Source organism: Macaca nemestrina, chromosome 1, assembly GCF_043159975.1.
Source record: "Macaca nemestrina isolate mMacNem1 chromosome 1, mMacNem.hap1, whole genome shotgun sequence".
Lineage (NCBI taxonomy): Eukaryota > Metazoa > Chordata > Mammalia > Primates > Cercopithecidae > Macaca > Macaca nemestrina.
This window is the reverse complement of record NC_092125.1, coordinates 37710822-37735387: the sequence shown is the minus strand read 5'-3', so window position 1 is coordinate 37735387 and position 24566 is coordinate 37710822. Positions and strand designations below refer to the sequence as shown.

The 24566-nt window shown below is 38.7% G+C and overlaps 1 protein-coding gene and 1 pseudogene across 6 annotated transcripts in view; one reads left to right on the top strand and one right to left on the bottom strand.

Moving 5' to 3' along the window:
* LOC105484936 (centrosomal protein 350) overlaps nucleotides 1–24566 on the bottom strand; it is a 160477-nt gene that overhangs the window by 108683 nt on the left and 27228 nt on the right. For all 6 annotated transcript variants that reach the window (XM_071076405.1, XM_071076394.1, XM_071076414.1 and 3 more), the window contains exons 2-6: nucleotides 19572–19657; nucleotides 17927–17973; nucleotides 13960–14074; nucleotides 12055–12214; nucleotides 6443–7065 (exon numbers count right to left, since the gene is read on the bottom strand). In XM_071076405.1, the coding sequence (XP_070932506.1) occupies nucleotides 6443–7065; nucleotides 12055–12214; nucleotides 13960–14074; nucleotides 17927–17973; nucleotides 19572–19644 (1018 nt within the window). In that variant the 5' untranslated portion in view covers nucleotides 19645–19657. The remainder of the gene's footprint in view (nucleotides 1–6442; nucleotides 7066–12054; nucleotides 12215–13959; nucleotides 14075–17926; nucleotides 17974–19571; nucleotides 19658–24566) is intronic.
* Nucleotides 2160–2584, top strand: LOC112427210 (small ribosomal subunit protein eS24 pseudogene; annotated as a pseudogene).

The window sequence follows — 24566 nt, the reverse complement described above, 5'->3', positions numbered from 1 at the left end:
AACATTCTTGTGTAAATTTTTGTGTAGACATGTTTTCAATTCCCTTGGGTATTATACCTAGAAGTAGAATTGCTGGGTCATACAGTAACTCTATGCCTAACTTATTGAGGAACTACCAAATTTTATTTTATTTATTTTACTTTATCTATCTTATCTATTTTATTTTATTTCATTTTACTTTATTTTTTGAGATAGAGTCTCAATGTGTCACCCAGGCTGGAGTGCAATGGCATGATCTCAGCTCACTGCAACCTCCGCCTCCTGGGTTCAAGTGATTTTCCTGCCTCAGCCTCCCAAGTAGCTGGTGCTATAGGCACACACCACCATACCCAGATAATTTTTGTATTTTTATTAGAGACAGAGTTTCACCATGTTGGCCAGGCTGGTCTCAAACTCCTGACCTCAAGTGATCCCCCCACCTTGGTCTCCCAAAATGCTGGGATTACAGGCATGAGCCACTGCACCCAGTCTACCAAACTGTTTTCTAAAGCAGCTGTACCATTTTACATTCTCACCAGCAATGTATCGGGGTCCTAATTTCTCAACATCCTTGCCAATACTTATTGTATGGCCACCCTAGTGGGTATAAAGTAGTAACTCATTGTGGTTTTGATTCATATTCCCCATTCCCCTAATAACTAATGATGTTGAGCAGTTTTTCTAAGCTTTTAAAAGAGGAATGCATAATTAGCTACCACATAGTATGTTAACACATACTGTTTAGGAAAAGTAAGCATCAGTGAGACAAAGCAATATACATTCATTCAAAAAGACTAGAAGTGGAAAAGCACTAAATTAAATGATAAAAGAATACCGATCATAAATCATGAATTTCAAAGACACGAACTACCCTTCTCCAGATGAAGGGAGAGACAATACTATGTATTCTTCTTATCTTTGAAGACAGGCATTATAATTGCTACCATCCGTTTTTGCCTATGACTGAACAAATGGGCAAGCTGCTGTTTATTCGGACAAATTGTGTCCAAAGTGTGGAAAACAGGTCTTTCAAACATACTTTTTCAATTTCTCAAGAAACCTTACACATATAGGATTTCCTAGGAATTACCATTTAGGTTTCCACTTCAAATTTATCCCTACTCTTTGTCTGGGTACGGTGGCTTACACCTGTAATCCAGCACTTTGGGAGGCTGAGGCGGGTGGATCACTTGAGGCCACGAGTTTGAGCCTGGCCAACATGGCAAAACCCCATCTCTACCAAAAATACAAAAATTAGCCAGGCATGGTGGTACACGCCTGTAATGCCAGCTACTCTGGAGGCTGAGGCATGAGAATCACTTGAACCCAGGAGGTGGAGGTTGTAGTGAACTGAGACTGCATCACTGCACGCCAGCCTGGGCGACAGACTGAGACTCTGTCTCAAAAAATAAAATAAAATAATCACTATTCTTTAAGAAATACACTGAACTTTGTTTTGTCAAAAACAATAAAACAATGAATATAGATGATCACCAAAGTAGTACAAAGATTTTTATCTTAAGGTTGGCTCGGCTGGGCATGGTGGCTCACGCCTGTAATTCCAGCACTTTGGAAGGCCAAGGTGGGTGGATCATGAGGTCAGGAGATCAAGACCATTCTGGCTAACACGGTGAAACCCCGTCTCTACTAAAAGTACAAAAAATTAGCTGGGCGTGGTGGCGGGCGCCTGTAGTCCCAGCTACTCGGGAGGCTGAGGCAGGAGAATGGCATGAACCCAGGAGGCAGAGCTTGCAGTGAGCCCAGATCACGCCACTGCACTCCAGCCTGGGCAACAGTGTATGATTCCGTCTCAAAAAAAAAAAAAAAAAAAAAAAAAGATTGGTTCAACTTATCAAAGAATTAGCAACCTATACATAACTGTACAATTAAATCAATGTAAAGAATAGGCTGGAGTAAAAAACTGGTAGTAGTACTTTAAAGGTATAAGAGAAAATGTACTGGTAAATTAATTACATATCTAATAGTAAATAATCTATTCAGCCATTAGGCACAATAGCATAAGTTTAATTTCACCCAACATTTGTGGCAAGGAACACACCATTACATCTGTATCTACATACGAGAAAAAATTTATAAACGTAGTGTTGTTTTGCAAAATATAGTATGCCATTAAAAAAGTGTGGTGATTCTGCCTAGCTGCCTGAGGACTGACTGCCATCATGAATGACACAATAACTATTTGTACTAGGAAGTTCATAACCAATCAACTACCTCAGGGAGCACAGTCACAGATGTCCTTCACCCTGGAAAGGTAACAGTACCAAAGACAGAAATTTGGGAAAAACTAGCCCAAATGTACAAAGCCACACCAATGTCATCTTTGTATTTGGATTCAGAACCCATTTTGCTGGTGACAAGACAAATGGCTTCAGCATGATTTATGATTCCTTGGATTATGCAATGAAAAATGAGACCAAACACAGACTTCCAAGACATGGCCTGTATGAGAGAAAAAAAGACCCCAAGGAAACAGCAAAAGGAACGTAAGGACAGAATGAATAAAGTCAGGGGGACTGCAAAGGCTAAAAACAGGAGTAAAGATTCTGCAATGACTTTACCTGTGATAACTGCAGATTTTTCATGAGGATTAATAAACTGCAAAAAACTTTCAAAAAAAAAAGAAAGTGTGGCAGTTCTATGCAAATGTATTTCTGTCTTCCTCAACTTTCCAACATCACCTAACCCCACTGCTCAACTATTTAACCCTCTTTTTCTCCTCTCCCCTTTAGGAAACATTTATCCCTATGAGAGTCTTTCTTTGCATTCACATCTTCTATGTTAACTTTAAGAAGATTTCACTATCTCCATCAGTTTATCTTTCTGTCCCCAAGTCTTTATTTCCATTGCTTTGTCCACTTTTTTTCTTACTGGTTAAATTTATTGAATAAAATAAAAAATTTACTGTGCACTTACTTATGTCCATGACACTGTAACAGGTTCTGAGATAAAATAAGGGTGACCAAGATAGGCTCTTTATCTTCATGGGCATTTATACCAGGAAGAAAAAGATACGCAAACAACTAAATATAGTACAAGAAAGAATCACATAAACACCATTCATGTTCACCATTTCAAATTTTTAAAGCAGAATCATAGAGCACCTCTTATGTTTCTTTTTAAAAAAACATAAATAAAAAATCAAGGTGCAAAATGAGTTTAGTATGCTAATAACTGTATAGAAAGAGGAAGAAAATAAATAAACACACAAACACACACAATACACACATGCTCCTATTTGCTTATGTTTGCAAAAGTTATTTCTGGAAGGATATACAAATTGTTGACACAAGTAACCTCCAGAAAGGGGGCCAAGCACAAGAGTGACAGAACTTTTCGAGGTACACTCTTCATCTTTTGGACTGTGAACAAAATGAATTTATTATGTCTTTAAACAAACGAACTTAAAATGTCATTTTAGAATACAGTATTTTAGGCCAGGCGCGGTGGCTCAAGCCTGTAATCCCAGCACTTTGGGAGGCCGAGACGGGCGGATCACGAGGTCAGGAGATCGAGACCATCCTGGCTAACACGGTGAAACCCCGTCTCTACTAAAAAATACAAAAAACTGGCCGGGCGCGGTGGCGGGCGCCTGTAGTCCCAACTACTCGGGAGGCTGAGGCAGGAGAATGGTGTGAACCCGGGAGGCGGAGCTTGCAGTGAGCTGAGATCCGGCCACTGCACTCCAGCCTGGGCGGCAGAGCGAGACTCCGTCTCAAAAAAAAAAAAAAAAAAAAAGAATACAGTATTTTAAGATGCTTTTAATTTACACTACCAAAAAGTTGTCAGAAAAACAGTTTTTCATTGTTGGAAAAAAAAAATCCACTGCTTAGGACATTGGAAGCCACATTCTATAATGAGTTCTCAAATGTTTGTTATCTTTTTTAAAGTAACCCCCTCCAAAAGTTATATTTATAAAATATTTTAATATAAAAACTAGCACATTAAAAAAATAATAAAAGGACTATGGGAAATCCAGTCATCAACTCAAAGAAAGTTATATTTAAGATTTTCACTCTCATTCTATAGAATTGTTTTTAACTTTCAGGTTTTTTTTTTTTTTTTTTTTTGAGACGGAGTCTCGCTCTGCCGCCCAGGCTGGAGTGCAGTGGCCGGATCTCAGCTCACTGCAAGCTCCGCCTCCCGGGTTCACGCCATTCTCCGGCCTCAGCCTCCCGAGTAGCTGCGACTACAGGCGCCCGCCACCTCGCCCGGCTAGTTTTTTGTATTTTTTTAGTACAGACGGGGTTTCATCGGGTTAGCCAGGATGGTCTCGATCTCCTGACCTTGTGATCCACCCGTCTCGGCCTCCCAAAGTGCTGGGATTACAGGCTTGAGCCACTGCGCCCGGCCAACTTTCAGGTTTTTACAAATTATTACAAAATATGAATTCAAATTGAACATTTTAACTTTTTCTCAGTGGAATAACCATTGGTATTTCAGAACTTTGACTTGTATAAAGAACAAAACTTAAATGTGTAATCTGTACTTAATGGGTCTGTATATAATTACAGCAAAGATTTGGGGTAATCACTATCTTGGAACCAACAAAGAATATTTTGACCTCACCATTTGCTAAGTGCTGTGTTAATGGTATGGATGTGATACACAAATGACTAGAAAAATATTAAAGAATTGTGTTAATATGTTATTAATAAAAAATATTATTACTTATAATATTGAACAACGACAATTCTTCAGTATTCTCAAGTGAATTGGTCACAATTTTCTTGCAAATTAGCTAGAATGAAATGCAAATTATCCATTTTTATCTAATTCACAATGAGGATCACTAGCAAAACATAGTAAACAATACAAAATAAAACTAATAATTGGCGAAAACTATATGCAGTAGATGTGTTTTTAGAGAAAAATGACTAAAGATGCCTTAGGTCTACAAAAACTGCAAAACTTATTAGAGAAAAATTAAGAGTCAATACAGAAATACAAAAAAAACTGTTTACAATAAAAAAAAGTGCCCTGGATTGTTACTTAAAATTAATAGAAGAAACAGGCTGGGTGCGGTGATTCACGCCTGTAATTCCAGCACTTTGGGAGGCCGAGGCAGGCGGATCATCTGAGGTCAGGAGTTCAAGACCAGCCTGGCCAACATGATGAAACCCTGTCTCTACTAAAAATACAAAAATTAGCTGGTCATGGTGGTGGGTGCCTGTAATTCCAGCTACTTGGGAGGCTGAGGCAGAATTGCTTGAACCCGGGAGGCAGAAGTTGCAGTGAGCCGAGATCATGCCACTGCACTCCAGCCTGGGCGACAGAGTGAGACTGTGCCTCAAAAAAAAAAAAAAGAAATTAATAGAAGAAACAAATTATTTATATATATATATATATAAAAGCATATATACAAAAACTACCTAAGCATATATAAAAACTAAAACTGGAAAAAATACCCACAAAAAAATTAAAAAGGCTACCCTGGCAGAAGTTTAAATAACAAAACTCTAACACGAATTAAACTAATCAAGAAATCAACCCTTCAATAAAAACTTCACATGATGACCCTGTGAAAATAATTTCAGGAACATAAAAATAAAAATAGAAAAATAGAAACCTCTTAAAACCACCATATATAAAAACTTGAGTTGGCTTTAAAAAAAAAAAAAAACTCTGAAGAGCACTTTCTAATGAAAATCTACCAATGTTGGCACAAATGTGATTTAAATATTGTTTTCTTAAATATGAGGACAGTAAATCATTCATGTTAAAATTAAATATCAACAGGATCAATGCCAATGCCAAAATATTGTGTACTCAAATATTCACTGGAAATGGAATTATCTTTTAAATATTACTTTTCAAATAATTCCTAATAACAATCCAAATACAATGGCAACATAATATAAGGGCAGTATTCTTTCAGTTCTCTGAAAATAGTATCAATTATTATTTGTATAACTTAGTAAATGTTCATATAGTGGTTCTCGAACCACAAGAATCCCCTGAAGGACTCATTAAAAATTCCAATTCTGGACCACAGCCCCAGAAAATCTGACTTAGGACTAGTGTTGGATCTAGGAATCTGTATTTTTAACATGTATATTGAAATAATTTCTTTTTTTTTTTGAGACGGAGTCTCGCTCTGTCACCCATGCTGGAGTGCAGTGGTGCGATCTCGGCTCACTGAAACCCCCGCCTCCCAGGTTCATGCCATTCTCCTGCCTCAGACTCCCAAGTAGCTGGGACTACAGGGGCCCACCACCATGCCCGGCTAATTTTTTTTGTATTTTTAGTAGAGACGGGGTTTCACCATGTTAGCCAGGATGGTCTTGATCTCCTGACCTCATGATCCACCCACCTTGGCCTCCCAAAGTGCTTATGCAGTCAAGAATAACATCCTGTTCTAAAGATGATCCTCTCTATTCAAATACATCCTAGGGAGAAAGAACAAAGAAGCAGGGAGAGGAAGATATAAAGACTGATTACAAACCTTTATATGCTGGAGCAGGGGGTGCTGTTGCCACTTTTCTGACTTTTGCTGTTACTGAGTTATCAACATTAACAATCATTACTGGATGGTCAATATGACCCAGCTTCTGACCCTGGCCATTTGTTTCTTCTGAGTGTTCCCACTGTTTTCTAATCCGTTCCTTAAGTTTTTCCAGTTTGACATCATGTTGTCGCCGCTTTAGAATATCTAATCTTTGGGAATTAGAAGTACTAGTAGAGGATGGAGAAGAGTCAGTTAGTCGTAACACTTTTGGATCAATATCATGGGCCATGTTATTCACAGAAAGCTTCAAATTGTTCTCACTTCCTTTTGTTCTGTTAGGCATTTCTTCTTCAGTTCTCATAGAAGCTCCCATCCTAATCAAACATTCAGAACTTTGCAATGCATCAATTGCTGGTCGATCATTTAAAAACCTAACAACTGTATCATTGATGACAGATGATTGGGAGCTCTCAAAATCACAGCTCCGTATATTCCGTTCTTCTCGACTGCCTATCATCCAGTTACCACTCTCACTCTTTTCTTCATTAACATCTACACAATATACATCCTTTGACTCCAGATGGCTGGAACTCAAATTGGAAGGTGCACCATGGATTTCCCTACAATAAAAAATAATAAGTTCTGTGACTATAAGAACTAACATATTGTATAGTTGAAAATTGCTAAGAGTAGATTTTAAGTGTTTTCACCACAAAAAAAATAAGAATATGAGGTAATACATGTTAAATAACTTGATTTAGCCATTCCACAAGGTATACATATACCAAAATATCATGTTGTATACTATACATACAGTTTCTACTTGTCAATTTTAAAGCTAAATCTTTTTAAAAGCTTTTCATAAAAGTACAAAAACTAGTCAAATGGAAACCAGTCATACAAACTGAATGAGAACTCTAAACTAGCATTAGAAACCAAAAAATAAAAAGCCTAGAAATTCCAGTAAGTTAAAGATTGCAAAATAACCATTAGTAATATTATAACTCAATGCTCAATACCCCCTCTATCAAGTAAAATGGCAAATAATCTAAATAACAATCTGCATATTATAAAATAAGAAATAGCCGGGCGCGGTGGCTCAAGCCTGTAATCCCAGCACTTTGGGAGGCCAAGACGGGCGGATCATGAGGTCAGGAGATCGAGACCATCCTGGCTAACCCGATGAAACCCCGTCTCTACTAAAAAATACAAAAAACTAGCCGGGCGAGGTGGCGGGCGCCTGTAGTCCCAGCTACGCGGGAGACTGAGGCGGGAGAATGGCGTGAACCCGGGAGGTGGAGCTTGCAGTGAGCTGAGATCCGGCCACTGCACTCCAGCCTGGGCGACAGAGTGAGACTCCGTCTCAAAAAAATAAAAACAAAAAAATAAAAATAAAAATAAAAAATAAAATAAGAAATATGCAAAAGATATGTAGAGAGATTTCCTAAGAACTCCAGAAAACAGGATTATAACCTGACTTTGGGTATTCACTTGACATTTGTCAATAAAATGTGTTATTTGCTATTCTATAAAATCTTACATACCAGGGAAAGAAGTTCTCAAATACTAGCATTTCATATATGTCACTTCTAAATAAGGAACAAAATTAATAAATAGACTAGGGGTAGAAATATAGTGGAGGTACAATAAATATTTTCCTCCAAATAAATGTGGTTAGTAATGTTAAATCTCTTAACCACAAAGTATTTTTTGGCAGCTTCAAACTTTGTAAAGCATATCTAGAAAATCAGGAGTAAGCAAAGAAGCCTGGGCAAAGCCAAAGTACCTCTCACAAGTCCATATTCTCTGCTCACAGAAAACACTACCAAAAATCTTCCTCCAGAGACTATTTTTATTTTACATGTCATTCTAATAAGCCTTACTTTAGATTTATTTTATTTATTTATTTATGTATTTATTTTTGAGAAGGATTCTCACTCTGTCACGCAGGCTGGAGTGCAGTGGCATGATGTCACTCACTGCAACCTCTGCCTCCCGGGTTCAAGCGATTCTCCCGCCTCAGGCTCCCGAGTAGCTGGGATTACAGATGCGTGCCATCATGCTTGGCTAACTTTTCTATTTTTAGTACAGACGAGGTTTCACCATGTTGGTTGGCCAGGCTGGTCTTGAACTCCTGACCTCAGGTGATCCGCCTGCCTCGGCCTTCCAAAGTGCTGGGATTACAGGTGTGAGCCATTGTGCCTGGCTGAGCCTTATTTTAGGAAAGCAGTTCATGAAAAGGGAGGCTAATGAAGACAAATGTTTCAGCAGTGAGAAGAGTACATGAATCATGAAAAAAATAGTCAAGAAAATTATAAAACCAGACATAACAACAGGCTGGACCTGAATGTCTGAAACAGCAGCCACTAGCCACATGGGCTATTGAGCACATGAAATGTGGCTAATCAAAATTGACAGCTGCTGTAATGTAAGTTACATACTGGGTTCTAAAAATTTAGGAATGTAAAATATCTTTTTTGTGTGTGACTACTAAAAATGTTGAATGTGTGGCTCACATTAATGGTTCTATTGTATAGCAATGATCTGATCTAGGGCATTTCAGGTAAAAGCATAAAACCCTAAATACTACAAAGATTTTTAAAGCCACGATAACATAACATAGTAACTGTTTCTATTGAGATCATATGAGCACGTGCATTTTTCTAAGAAAACAGTCTACAGCTGGCTGGGCGCGGTGGCTCACGCCTGTAATCCCAGCACTTTGGGAGGCCAAGGCGGGTGGATCATGAGATCAGGAGATTGAGACCATCCTGGCTAACACAGTGAAACCCTGTCTCTACTAAAAACACAAAAAAATTAGTAGGGCATGGTGGCAGGCGACTGTAGTCCCAGCTACTCGGGAGGCTGAGGCAGGAGAATGGCATGAACACGGGAGGCGGAGCTTGCAGTGAGCCGAGATCACGCCACTGTACTCCAGCCTGGGCAACAAAGCAAGACTTGGTCAAAGCGAGACTCGGTCTCAAAAAAAAAAAAAGAACAGTCTACGGCTTTTGTCAGATTCTCACTGGGGTCCATAACCCAAAAAACTTTAGACCCTGTTCTGAGTGGTTGATTTTGAAAAAGATGGGGATCGCCAGGTGTGGTAGCTCACACCTGTAATCCAAGCACTTGTAGAGGCCAAGGTGGGCAGATTGCTTGAGCCCAGGAGTATGAGACCAGCCTGGGCAACACAGCAAAAACCTGTCTCTACAAAAAATATGAAAATTAGCTGGGAGTGGTGGTGCTTGTCTGTAGTCCCAGCTACTCTGGAGACTGAGGTGGGAGGATGGCTTGAGCCCAGGAGAACAAGGCTGTAGTGAGCTGTGATTGGGCCACCGGACTCCAGCCTGGGCAACAGAGTGAGACACTGCCTCAAAAAAAAAGAAAAAAAGAAAGAGATGGGGCTGTGAAATCAGTCCTAGAGACTGAGGCTAAATGTGATTATTTTCACTGTATTAACGAGACTGCAACAATTGACAGTTAAAATAGTTTAGTTCTAAAATTAGCACATGCAAAAAATAAAAACATAAAATGGTAGGTTACATATCATGTCCCACTCTCAAAAGAGGATAGAAAATTAACACCCCCCAACAAAAAGTAATTTCATACAATCTTTCTTTCACTCACTCATTAAATATTTACTGAATACATATAAGGATGTTCAGTATACAATTCCTTCAACTTTTCTGTAAATTTGAAATTTTTCCTGGTAATAGGTTAGGAAAAAGTATTTAAATATTTAGTACATGCTAGGCATTAAGCTAATGCCATGAGAGTAAAATTTACACCCTTAGATAGACTAATGGGCAGATATGGAACCAAAACATAATGCCACCTGAAAATGTTTTAACAGAGGAAGCTACACAGTACTTTGGGAGCAGAGAGGGATGATGAACTAGGTTGGGAAAATGGGAGTGGGGTAGAAATAGATCTGGCCATTTTTCCCAAAGAAAGTAATGAGTTTTAAGTGAGGAATGGAATCCACCAGGTGGAGGGTATTCCATTCACAGCTATCCTCTGGGTATTTTTTTCTTTTCTTAAAAGATACATAATTTACAGGCCAGGTGCAGTGGCTCACGTCTGTAATCCAAGCACTTTGGGAGGCCGAGGCAGGTGGATCACCTGAGCACATGAGCTCAAGACCCCCCTGGGCAATATGGTGAAACCCCCATCTCTATCAAAAAAAAAAAAAAAAATTAGTCGGGCATGGTAGCTCGCGCCTGTAAGTCTCAGCTACTTAGGAAGCTGAGGTGGGAGAATCGCCTGAGTCCAGAAGGCGGAGGTTGCAGTGAGCCATGATTGTGCCACTGCACTCCAGCCTGGGCAACAGAACAAGACCTTGTCTCAAAAACAAAAAACCATAATTTACATACTTCTAAATGTAAAGTAGTATTATTTGCAGGAAGAACACTGAACATAAATATGAAGTGAGCAACTCAGTCTCAATTCTGATAATGTTTATGTCTCTAGGCAAGTTGCTTAATATCTGTGTGTTTAGAGATTCTGAACTTCGATTATTCTTCTTCAAACTTTTCCCTTCTTTTTTTTAAACTCTGAACTTTACCCAGATTATACCCCTGACCTTCTTTCTATATTTTTTCCAGCCCTTCTAGTGCTTCAATACTAGTGACAACTCCCAGATTTATATTCTCAGCCCTGACCATCCCACATACATTCTTACCCAAATTTTTAAATGCCTACTTAATATTTCCACCTAGATAATTCAAAATTGCATCAAATGCAACATATTAAAAATTGAACTGACAATCCACATCCATCTCCCAACATATGTAAAATTTAAGAGTACAAATATATACCTAGAACTACCAAGTATCATCATGAAACTTCTTGATTTGTGTTTAAAACACACAAAAAAGCTTACAAATGAAACAAAAAAAAGGCCCAGTGTTTATTACTTATTAATATTTGCCATACTAAGAATATGAATGCACTGAAATCATTAGTAAAGTGTCTCTCAAATACAAAATTCTGTAAGTTTATCAGTTGAATATCTTAAGCTATGTTAACAAAAATGCAAAGCATTTTATATCATCTATACTATCAAAATTCTTACATCAATCTAAGTTGCTGAAAGCCATTGGCAACAAAATAAAACAACAAATCAACTCATATTCTCAATAAGAAAGGAATTTTATGTGACTAATTAATGCTCCCCTCTCAAAAAAGAAAAAAAGTTAGCAATATAAAGTTCACTATATAAAATAAATGATCTGAGTTATTAAGAAGAAACAAAAAAGCCACACTTCCAGAGATGGAATAATTTGTTTCTAGGAAACATATTTATTACAATAAAGGTGGCCTGAGGCAACTATTACTATTTCTTTCCCCTTGAATACTTATCTGTAGAAGAGGCTACTGCAGTCAGTATTTCATGTTTGCACTATCTTTTGTAGCCATCTTTTGTGAAGAATGAAAAAGGTAGCCAACAAAAAAAAAAAAAAAAAAAGAATGAAAAAGGTAGTAATACTACAGTATTACACTATTTCACAACCAGAGTGCTGTAAAAAACTCAGAAAACAAAGTATACTCTTACTGTAAATATTACAGGCTAAACCTATTTGATACCTTTTTTTTTTTTCAATACTAACCTATAAGAAACCAAAGGTTCACGAAATTCCACACGATTATTTTTCTTCACATTACTCTCCAGGGTGGTAGCTCTGAGAGGACTACGAGATTTCTCTTTTCGTGATTTAGAGGATTTGGAGATTGGAGCATTAACCCAAGAATCATCCAGGTATCTACCATCTGAAGGAAAAGGAAATCTGTGAGAACATATGATATAAAATACAACTGCCTCTGAATTTGGCTGGTATCTTAAAAAAAAATTAGGTATCTATTATTTCTAAGAGTTGGATATTATATAAGTTATCTCTAGTATCTCTAGTTGGATATTATATTATATAAGTAGATGAAAAACATTCAGCCGGGCGCGGTGGCCCACGCCTATAATCCCAGCACTTTGGGAGGCCGAGGCGGGCGGATCACAAGGTCAGGAGATCGAGACCATGGTGAAACCCCGTCTCTACTAAAAATACAAAAAATTAGCCGGGTGCGGTTGTGGGCGCCTGTAGTCCCAGCTACTCGGGAGGCTGAGGCAGGAGAATGGCGTGAACCCGGGAGGCGGAGCTTGCAGTGAGCCGAGATCGCGCCACTGCACTCCAGCCTGGGCGACAGAGCGAGACTCCATCTCAAAAAAAAAAAAAAAAAAAAAAAAAAAAGAAAAACATTCAGGTTAAATTGTTAAAGTAACTCCATTGATAGAGAAATTATATTCTGAGCAAACAATGCAAAATAAAATTCTACATATAAAATTTATTTTTGTCATGGCTCTCACTTAAAAGAGAAGTATCAGATACAACCTAACAAACTGCCAGGTTAAAAAAAAAAATCTATCTATCTATATAAATATTTATATATATAAATATATATCACAGTTTAGGTAGAAAGTACTGACCTGGAGGTTTTCACCCACCAATTAAAAAACCACAGAATGGCCCAGCATGATGGCTCACACCTGTAATCCCTGCACTTTGGGAGGCCAAGGTAGGCGGATCACAAGGTCAGGAGTTCAAGACCAGCCTGACCAACATGGTGAAACCCCATCTCTTCTAAAAATACAAAAATTAGCCAGGCCTAGTGGCACAGCTACTCAGGAGGCTGAGGCAGGAGAATCGCTTGAACCTGGGACGCAGAGGATGCAGTGAGTAGAAATCACACCACTGCACTTTAGCCTGGGTAACAGAGTGAGACTCTGTTTCAAAAAAAGAAAAAAGAAAAAAAAAAAAGGAAAGAAACCACAAGATCAAAATACAAAAGGTAACCCAAGAAAATATTTGCATTGTATTATTTTATAACAGTCACCATATGAAAGAGATTCCATTTATGATTTTAAATCCCAACAAAAATATACATTTTATTAAGTCAACTAAATTTCATTTCCAAAGCACTATTTATCTGTGAATTTAAAAAACAAATCAGACATACATAACCTCAAAATGAAACTCATCGCTAAAAACAAATGAAAACTCATTGTCAAGGGTGATGTAATAGTGCTAAAGTCCCTGATCAAAAGATGGTGAAAACACCATCTACAGTCACTGAACATGAGGCTATTTCATAGCTACCCAGTATCAAAAGAAAAAGATTAAATGCCAGTGTCTCTGACAAAAAAGCAAGCAACACGAGACTATAAGAAGAAATTAAACTGAAACAAAACTACTACATCAACAAATTATATTTAAGGCAGAGTGTGGTAGCTACACCTATAATCCCAGCACTTTAAGGAGTCCAAGATGGGAGGATTACTTAAGGCCAGGAGTTCAAGACAAGCCTGGGCAGCACAGAGAGACTTTGTCTCTACAAAAGATAAAAGAAGATTAGCCAGGTGTGGTGGCTAGATCTACAGGCTATACCCCTGTAGATAGAGCTGTCTGTTTTTTCAAAATTTATATTTAATATATGTATATATTTGGAAGTAACTTCATACATACCTTTTCTACTTATTTTTCGGGTAGCACTTGTAGAAGACTTCTTGGTATCCATGACAGAATCACACACAGCTGTACTTGTAGGGGCTACTTCTAATTTATTTTCAATGTGTCTCAGCTAAAGTTTAAATACCATCACAAGACATAAGTTAATTCCGTAAATAATCCACCATCAATTTACATGGTTATTTAAAAGTATATTGCCCGATACCTTTTTCCAAAGTAGAAAAAAAACTCAGGAATGCTTTCTTAAAATATTTGTTTTTCATCATTTTTTACTTTAGCTGTAATAATATCTGGCATAATGCTCCCCAAATTTAGACAAGAAAAATCAATAAGATTCTGAAGAATATCAAAGAGTTTCCACTTGATATGCTGACCTATTTTTTAAATTGTTTAGTAAAAAAAAAGTAGTAAATTATCTGACTTTTTTTTTTTTTGAGACGGTCTTGGTCCATCATGCAGGCTGGAGTGCAGTGACACGATCTCGGGTCACTGCAACCTCCACCTCACGGGTTCAAGAGATTCTCCTTCAGCCTCCCTAGTGGCTGGGATTACAGGCGTGCGCCACCACACCGGGCTAATTTTTGTATTTTTCATAGAGATGGGGTTTCCCCATGTTGGCCAGGCTGTTCTCAAACTCCTGACCTCAGGTGATCCACACGCCTCGGCCTCCCAAAGTGCTGGGATTACAGGCATGAGCCACCATGTTCAGCCAATTATCTGACTTTATATGTGACATACCATTATGCAATATATCCTGTGCATTTTACACGCAAAAATGAGTAAAGAATTATTTACCTGGACCAAAATTTAGGACTATAAGTACTCAAACAGCCACTGTGTTTTACAGTTTTATGTCTATAAAATAAGTTTCACAATAAAGAGAAAATATAACTCTGCAATATAAGTCAACTTTTGGTTATAACCACCAATGTTCTCAATGACTGAAAAGCATTTTTTCCTAAATAGTAAAATATTACATGCTTATAAAACTAGGAAAACAGAAACAATATAAAAAATAAAATTAAAATCATCAAAATTCCATCACATATAGACACTTTATATAAAATTTTGATATATCTTCCTTCAGTTTTTTTTTTTTTTTTTTTTTTGAGACAGGGTCTCACTCTGTCACCCAGGCTGGAGTGCAGTCACATGATCTCAGCTCACTGCAACCTCTGCATCCTGGGCTCAAGCGATCCTCCCACCTCAGCCTCCCAAGTAGCTGAGACTACAGATGTACACCACTAATTAGCCCAGCTAATTTTGTATTTTTTGTAGAGACGGGGTTTAAAATTCAGAATCTGAATTTTAATAAGCTCCCAAATGTCCAGGTTGATCTCGAACTCCCGAGCTCAAGTGATCTACCTGCCTCAGCCTCCCAAAGTGCTGCGATTACAGGCATGAGCGACTGCACCCAGCCTTCCTTCAGATTTTTGCATCCCAATGCATTTTAAAAATTGGAATAATTTTTGATATACTAATAGTTCTACAGGCCGGGCACGGTGGCTCAAGCCTGTAATCCCAGCACTTTGGGAGGCCGAGATGGGAGGATCACGAGGTCAGGAGATCGAGAGACGATCCCGGCTAACACGGTGAAACCCTGTCTCTACTAAAAAATACAAAAAAATAGCCGGGCGAGGTGGCGGGCACCTGTAGTCCCAGCTACTCGGGAGGCTGAGGCAGGAGAATGGCGTAAACCCGGGAGGCGGAGCTTGCAGTGAGCTGAGATCCGGCCACTGCACTCCAGCCTGGGTGACAGAGCAAGACTCCGTCTCAAAAAAAAAAAAAAAAAAAAAAAATAGTTCTACATTAGATTGTCTCCCCTACTTATATTCCTTTATCATCCTTAAATGTTCTTCAAAAACACCCAATAGTTTTGAAAAACAACTATTAACAGTTTAACTCTAAATTCGTTTAGCACTAAGTTAAACTGGTGGATAAAAACTATTTCTATACTATACAAAATATAATGCTCAGGTAGAAGAGAGAGAATATATATTGCTACATTCATAGGGCCAAAATACGACTCTGCATTGGGACCAAATCTAGGTTATATCACCTTTTCCAGATTTATTTTCAAACTAGTTCTAAAGATTAGAGGACAGAAAATATCACTGAAATACTTAGTAAAGAAGTAGGTGATTCAAAATCAGGTGGTATAGAAAACAAAAAAGGGTATATTAGGAAAGTAATTTGCCCAGAGAGCAAATTAAAAAGAAAAGAGTTTCCCTTTGAATGAACTATTTGCATCACCTGCCAAACTTGGATTCCTAAACTCTAGACAAGATTGGCCAGAACACAAATGGGAACAGGTTGCCCACAGTCATTCTTCTTCAGTAGTAAGAGAAAAAAAAAACCTGTTATTGCCACAAAAAAGAAGTAACTCTTTCAACACTGTTATTCAACATAGTACAGGAAGTCCTAGCTAGAGCAATCAGACAACAGAAAGAAATAAAGGGCATCCAAATTGGAAAGGAAGAATAACTCACAGTCCATTCAAGAAGTTGGTTTCCTTCATTTCCTCCCTAAGGATGAGCCTTCTACATAGACAAAGCCACTACCCTCATCCTCTGTTTTAAATTTTTCTTTCTTTCTTTTTTTTTTTTTTTTGAGACAGGATCTCATTCTGTTGCCCAGGCTGGAATGCAGTGGTATGATCACAGCTCACTGCAGCCTTGAGCTCCCGGGCTCAGGTAATCATCCCACCTCAGCCTCCTGAGTGGCTGGGACCACAGGCGCATGCCACCACACCCAGCTAATTTTTGTACTGTTGCAGAAATGGGGTTTTGCCATGTTTTACAGGCTGGTCTTGAACTCGTGGGCTCAAAATGATCCTCCCACCTTGGCCTCCCAAAGTGCTGGGATTACGGGGTGCGCCACTGCATCCAGCTTAAATTCTCTTTTCCACCTACCAAGTGAACAAATTTATTAAAGGTGAATGAACAGTACAAATTATTATTATTACTGAGACAGGGTCTTGCTCTGTCATTCAGGCTAAAGCGCAGTGGCACAATCAAGGGTCTCTGCAACCTCAAAGCCTCAACCTCCCTGGGCTCAAGCAATCCTCCTGCCTCAGCCTGCTGAGCAGCAGGGATTACAGGTGCACACCACCAAGCCTGGCTAATTTTTGTCTTTTTTTTGGTAGAGACAGGGCTTTGCCATGTTGCCCAGGCTAATCTCAAACTCCTGGGCTCAAGCTATCTACCCACCTCGACCTCCCAAAGTGCTAGGATTACAGGTGTAAGCCACCACAACCAGTTAATTTTAATACTTTATACGCCATGGTGCTTGTGCTCCTAATCCCTAAAGTAGTATCCTGTTTATTACTTTACCATTTAATAGTTGTCATTTATGTTCATTTTATAATATACAGTGTGTGTGTGCGTGTATATATATATATATAGAGAGAGAGAGAGAGAGAGAGAGACTGAGAGAGAGAGAGAGAGAGAGAGAGAGAGAGACGGCCGGGCGCGGTGGCTCACGCCTGTAATCCCAGCACTTTGGGAGGCCGAGGCGGGCGGATCACAAGGTCAGGAGATCAAGACCACGGTGAAACCCCGTCTCTACTAAAAATTACAAAAAATTAGCCGGGCGCGGTTGTGGGTGCCTGTAGTCCCAGCTACTCGGGAGGCTGAGGCAGGAGAATGGCGTGAACCCGGGAGGCGGAGCTTGCAGTGAGCCGAGATCGCGCCACTGCACTCCAGCCTGGGCTGGGCAACAGAGCGAGACTCCGTCTCAAAAAAAAAAAAAAAAAAAAAAAAAAAAGAGAGAGAGAGAGAGGATCTCTTGAGCCCAGGAGTTCAAGACCAGCCTGAGCAACACAGTGAGAACCCGTCTGTATAACAAAAAATAAAAATAAAAGTAAATTTTAAAGAACAGTATGGAAAAAATTTTAATCTATTCAATCATAACAGGAAATTGATTTTCATCTAGAAATAAATAAATGGATGCTAAAACTACTTACAGCAGCCTTGGTTTGAGAAAGTGCATCCCACGATGTGGTAATATCTCCTGGGAAAAAAAATGATATTTACTATATCAATCAACCAGAATCTCTGAATTAGACCTCAGAATCTGAATATTAATAAGCTCCCAAATGCACTCAAAAGTCTGAAAACTACCTTATTAGGCAGAACAATTCCTCAGCAAATGCTTTATTATATTGAGTCAAAATGGGTTTTTATCTATAAGATTTTTTTTTTTTTTTTTTGAGACGGAGTCTCGCTCTGTCACCCAGGCTGGAGTGCAGTGGCCGGATCTCAGCTCACTGCAAGCTCCGCCTCCCGGGTTCACGCCATTCTCCTGCCTCAGCCTCCCGAGTAGCTGGGACTACAGGCGCCTGCCACCTCGCCCGGCTAAGTTTTTGTATTTTTAGTAGAGACGGGGTTTCACTGTGTTACCCAGGATAGTCTCGATCTCCTGATCTCGTGATCCGCCCGTCTCGGCCTCCCAAAGTGCTGGGATTACAGGCTTGAGCCACCGCGCCCGGCCATCTATAAGATTATTAAGCCAACATTCCCAACATATGGTTTAAAGGTAAATAGACACTGCTACCATTGGATTGGCATTTCCACTCACATCTATATCAGACAGCTCCAAAAATAAGCAGCACCCTCAGTTTACCCCAATGAGCTGAACAAAAATTTTATATTGTACTATATTTTATAATACAATGTGAGAAAGATTAGAAAGCTACTCCAGATTTTGATCTACCAGTAAAAACATAGGTAAAATCCATTCAGTCTTTCAGATAACAACCCTTCAAATAGTTTAAGGTCATGTATTTTCCATAAGTCATCCTTCTTCAGGATAAGTATTTCCACTTCCTCCAAATACTCTTCATATGACTCGATTTCCAGATCTTTCACAAACCCAATAATCTTCCTCCAGATGTACTCTAGTTTGTCAATCTCCCTCAAAAAATATCATGCCTTAAAATTACCTCTAATGCATTATTTTAAAAAGAATTCAGTGAGACTCTTACTATTATTATCTGTAACCCTGTAAGTCTGTAACTATATTGGGGCTATACCATTTATTGAAATTAGGCCAGAATTTCTGAAAAATTTTACATATACTGGTTCATTTTAAAAAAGGATTCCTGGCCGGGCGCGGTGGCTCAAGCCTGTAATCCCAGCACTTTGGGAGGCCGAGACGGGCGGATCACGAGGTCAGGAGATCGAAACCATCCTGGCTAACACGGTGAAACCCCATTTCTATTAAGAAATACAAAAAACTAGCCGGGCGAGGTGGCGGGCGCCTGTAGTCCCAGCTACTCGGGAGGCTGAGGCCGGAGAATGGCGTGAACCCGGGAGACGGAGCTTGCAGTGAGCTGAGATCCGGCCACTGCACTCCAGCCTGGGCGACAGAGCGAGACTCCGTCTCAAAAAAAAAAAAAAAAGGATTCCTGCTTTACAAAACAGTTTACCATAGGATGCTTTTAACATGAAGCACCATGTATATTTAAAATATAAGAGAATTTAAAAATTATTTATCCACTTTCTATAAATCAAAGCATAGGTATAATTTTCATTTATTTATTAGACCAAAATGTAATACACATGACCTAAATGAGGTATTAAGTTCCCTTTAAAAAAACAAAATCATACCTTGAACAGTATCCTTGCTTTGAGAGTTCCTTGGATTTTGTAAAGGCACCTCTTTTGATTTGCTGCTCCTCATCCTGCCAATTTACCTGCAATCACATCAGCATTCACTGAACATCAATCTTATATTATTTTTCCTCAGAAAACTAACTCATTACAAATTATATTATGACTACTTCACACCCATTAGGATGTAAATAGGACAGGCTACTATCAAAAACACACAAAATAGTAACTGCTGGCAAAGATTTGCAAAACTACAACCCGTGTGTGCTGTTGGTGGTAATGTATAATGGTACAGTCACTATGGAAAACAGTGTGGCAGTTCCTCAAAAAAGTAAAATTAGAATTACCATAAGATCCAGCAATTCTACTTCTAGATATATGATACGGTTTGGTTCTGTGTCCCCACCCAAATCTCACCCTGAATTGTAATCTCCATAATCCCCAAGTATCATGGGCAGAACCAGGTAGAAGTAATTGGATCGGGGGGCAGTTTCCCCTATGCTATTCTCATGATAGTGAGTCTCATGAGATCTAATGGCTTCATAAGTATCTGGCATTTCCCCTGCTTGCACTCATTCTCTCTCCTGCCACCCTGTGAAGAGGTGCCTTCTGCCATGATTGTAAGTATCCTGAGGTCTCCCCAGCCATGTGGAGCTGTGAACCAATTAAACATCTTTTCTTTATAAATTACCCAGTCTCGGGTAATTTATAGCAGTGTGAGAATGGACAAATATAGTATACAACCAAAAAACTTGTGGAGGCTCGAACTATTTGTACAACCATGTTCAAAGCAGCATTATTCATAGTAGCTAACATGGAAGTAGCCCAACTATCTATCAACAAATGAATGAATAAGCAAAAAGACATTTTTATATATAATAGAATATTATTGAGCCTTAAAAGGAAGGAAATCTGATATATGATACAACATGAAAGAATCTTCAGGACATTATACTAAAGTGAAATAAGCCAATCACAAAAAGACAAATACTGTATGATTCCACTTATATGAGACAGTAAGAATAGTCAAAATCATCGAGACAGAAAGTAGAATGGTGGTTGCCAGGGGCTGGGGAAAGAGATGAATGGGAGTTACTGTTTAATGGGTTTCAGTTTTGCAAAATGAAAAGAAGTCTGGAAATGGATGGTGGTGATGGCTGTAAAACAATATGAATGTACTTAACACCACTGAACTGTATACTTAAGAAATGGTTGTAATGGTAAATTTTATGTTATGTATATTTTACCGCAATAAAAAAATGAAAGGAAAAAAATTACGTCACAACTCAAAGGGAAAGATCATGATCTGCCTATGGTTAGACAGCTTAGTGATAAGTCATACTATATTTTCCTATGAACATAGAGGAACTAGTCTCTTATAAAAATCATGTAACAACACAGAAAGTTTGAAAAATATAAGAAGAAAAACTCATTACTCCCTAAATCCTAATACGATCATTAATAAATAATTTTATTACTATCATCACTGTAACTTCAATTTTGTGCCCTACTTTACCTAACTGCTGGACATTTGTGGTGGTTTTAAAACATATTCAAAATTTGTTTCATACTCCTTTCTTCAAAATGTGGAAATTAATTATTCTCCCATTGAATGTGATGGGACTTAGAGACTTATTTTAAACTAATATCACATGTGATGAAAGTGACAACATGTGACTTCCAAGACTAGGCTATAAAACACATTCCCTTCTCTCTTTATACCTCAAGGATCCAGGTGTCATGTCCTAAGAACAGTCAAGCAATCCTATAGATGTCCATGTGGCAAAGAACTGAAGCCGCCTGCCTACAGTTATGTGGGTGAGCTATCCCTTGCAAGTAGATCCTCCAGCCCAAGTCAAATCTTCATAGGACTACAGCTCTACCTGACATCCTGACTGCAACCTCATGACAGACACTGAGCCAAAATCACCCAGATAAGCTGCTCCTGAATTCCTTACATACAGGAAGTGTGAGATCGCAAATGTTTTGTGTTTTAAACTGCTTAAATTGGGGTGGGAGGTTATGAATTACACAACAAGAGATATCCAATACAATATTATGTCCCATTTTCTCTTCTACAAATAATACTGAAATGAACATATTTGTATCTATGAATTTCTGCTTATTTGGATTATTTATCTAGAACAGTATCTGCAAAGTGTGCTAAAACTGAACGAAAGAATGTGAAGAACATGTTGCTCTTGAAACACCATGTCACTGAAATACAATGGGTCTTCCAAGAAGGGCCTACCCATTTCATAAATATCTCAATATTATCTATTCTTTCTACTTTTGCTGATTTAACAGGAAAAAAATGTACGCTTTAATTTGAATTTGGTAGATGCTAGCAGGATAAAACGTTCTGCTCTATATCTTAACCTTAGTGCTTCATTTGTGAATTGTCTTTTCTATCCTTTGCCCACTTACCTACCAGGATCTTAATGTTCTTCTTATCAAGTTGATGAGTTGTTTGCCTTACAAATATATTAAACCTGTCATATTTGATAAACATTATTTTCTCCACTTAGTTGTATGCAGAGGCAGTACAGTATGTTGAATATTAAAAACACCAATTTAAATTTAAGAAAAAGAAGGGCTCACCTATTAGGTCAAAATATGTAAAACTAAAAGGTATGGTTAATTTTTAAGGAAGTTAATTTAATCTGATTTATCAGAGTAAATAATCCTGACTTATAAATGTTCCTAGAAAACACCTCAAAAATGTTCTAAAAATAGGGTTGGGCACAGTGGCTCACGCCTGTAATCCCAGCACTTTGGGAGGCTGAGGCGGGTGGATCACCCAAGGTCAGGAGTTCAAGACCAGCCTGGCCAACATGGCGAAACCCAGTCTCTACTAAAAATACAAAAATCAGCCAGGCATGGTGGCGCACATCTGTAAGACCGGCTACTCGGGAGGCTGAGGCAGGAGAACTGCTTGAACCCAGGAGGCACAGGTTACAGTGAGCTGAGATCACACCACTACACTTTAGCCTGGGCAAGAGAGCAAGACTCCATCTCAAAAAAAAAAAAGTTCTAAAAATAAAATTTTTTCATAGATTATAGAATATGGCTCTAAGAAAAGTAAACAAGTTTTCTGAAAATAGAGGAGCATGGTAGAAAAACAACATTTTATCAACCATAAAACTTTAATCTGCCAACACAGTTTAACAAATTAACTCATTTTGGCCTGGTGCAGTGGCTCATGCCTGTAATCCCAGCACTTTGGGAGGCCGCAGCAGGCGGATCATGAGGTCAAGAGATCAAGACCATCCTGGCCAACACAGTGAAACTCCGTCTCTACCAAAAACACAAAAATTAGCCAGGCATGGTGGCAGGTGCCTGTAATCCCAGCTACTCAGGAAGCTGAGGCAGGAGAATTGCTTGAACCAGGGAGTCAGAGGTTGCAGTGAGCTGAGATTGCACCACAGCATTCCAGCCTTGCAACAGAGTAAGACTCTGTCTCAAAAAAAAAAAAAAAAAAAAAAAAAACAAAAACAAAAAATTAACTCATTTTCCTTTTGATAAAAATATTTTTAATCTAGCCAACTGAAAAATTAAGCAAACATCAGTTATATTACTAGAGTATCTGTCAATGATTAGACAAAAAATTTATTTGGGCAGACATCTTTTTGCTTTAAAACTAAAATAAGTGCTGAAATATACAGTGATTATCAATTTTCCAATAGAAAGGATAAATAGATTAAATAATCAAAAACTACATATGTGTCCACAACCTCTATGTCTTCTTAGCTAACACTAAGGCTGAGACAGTATAAATGAGTAAACGAGAAAATTTATCTGCTTCAAAATAAATACCCTATTAATGGGCAATCATCTTTAATATAAATGACTAAATATTAGAAGTATGACATTTATGTAAAAGTTCATACTATAATTATAGAATATCTCCCACTAATAATGAGACTGAATTACATCTACATGCAAAAAGATAGCTGAATATCACAAACATGTTGTGAAGAATGCCAGAAACAAGAGTAAAAACCATATAGTTCCATTAAATAAAGTATAAAATAAGCAAAAGGAATCTACAGTGATAGAAGTGAGGACAGTCATCACCCTTGAAGTGGCTAGAGAGGTGGCTGAAATTGGAGCAAGGAAGTGCTGCTAATCTTCATGGATTTGGGTGCTGATTTCAAGGGTACATTCAGTTTAAGAGACTTTATCAACTTGCACATTTATGTGCTTTTTCAATGTATATTATACTTCAAAGGATTTTCAGATAACATGAATTATGTCCTGTTTTAGGTTGCAGTAGTGCAATCAGGGCTCACTGCAGCCTCAACCTCCTGGGCTCAGGTGTTCCTTCCACCTCAGCCTCCCAATAACTGAGGCTACAGGTGCACACCACCATGCCCGGCTAATTTTTTTAAAATTTTTATAGAGATGAGGTCTCACCATGTTGCCCAGGCTGGCCTCAAACTCCTGGGTTCAAGTGATTATCCCACCTCAGCCTCCCAAAATGCTGGGATCATGGGTGTCAGCCACCACACGCAGCCTATAATTATAGTTTGTTTTTTTTTGTTTTTTTTTTTTTTTTTGAGACGGAGTCTCGCTCTGCCGCCCAGGCTGGAGTGCAGTGGCCAGATCTCAGCTCACTGCAAGCTCCGCCTCCCGGGTTCACGCCATTCTCCTGCCTCAGCCTCCTGTGTAGCTGGGACTACAGGCGCCCGCCATCTCGCCCAGCTAGTTTTTTTGTATTTTTTAGTAGAGACGGGGTTTCACCGTGTTCGCCAGGATGGTCTTGATCTCCTGACCTCGTGATCCACCCGTCTCGGCCTCCCAAAGTGCTGGGATTACAGGCTTGAGCCACCGCGCCCGGCCTATAATTATAGTTTTAAATCAGTTTTGTGGTATCTATTCTCATGAAGCACCTCAATTTGCCAATAACCTACCTTTTAAATCTTTGGTTATCCCATGTCCTGTAAGTGAATATTTTAAATATAATGTATTTAAGTTGGTCTGTTCTTTATA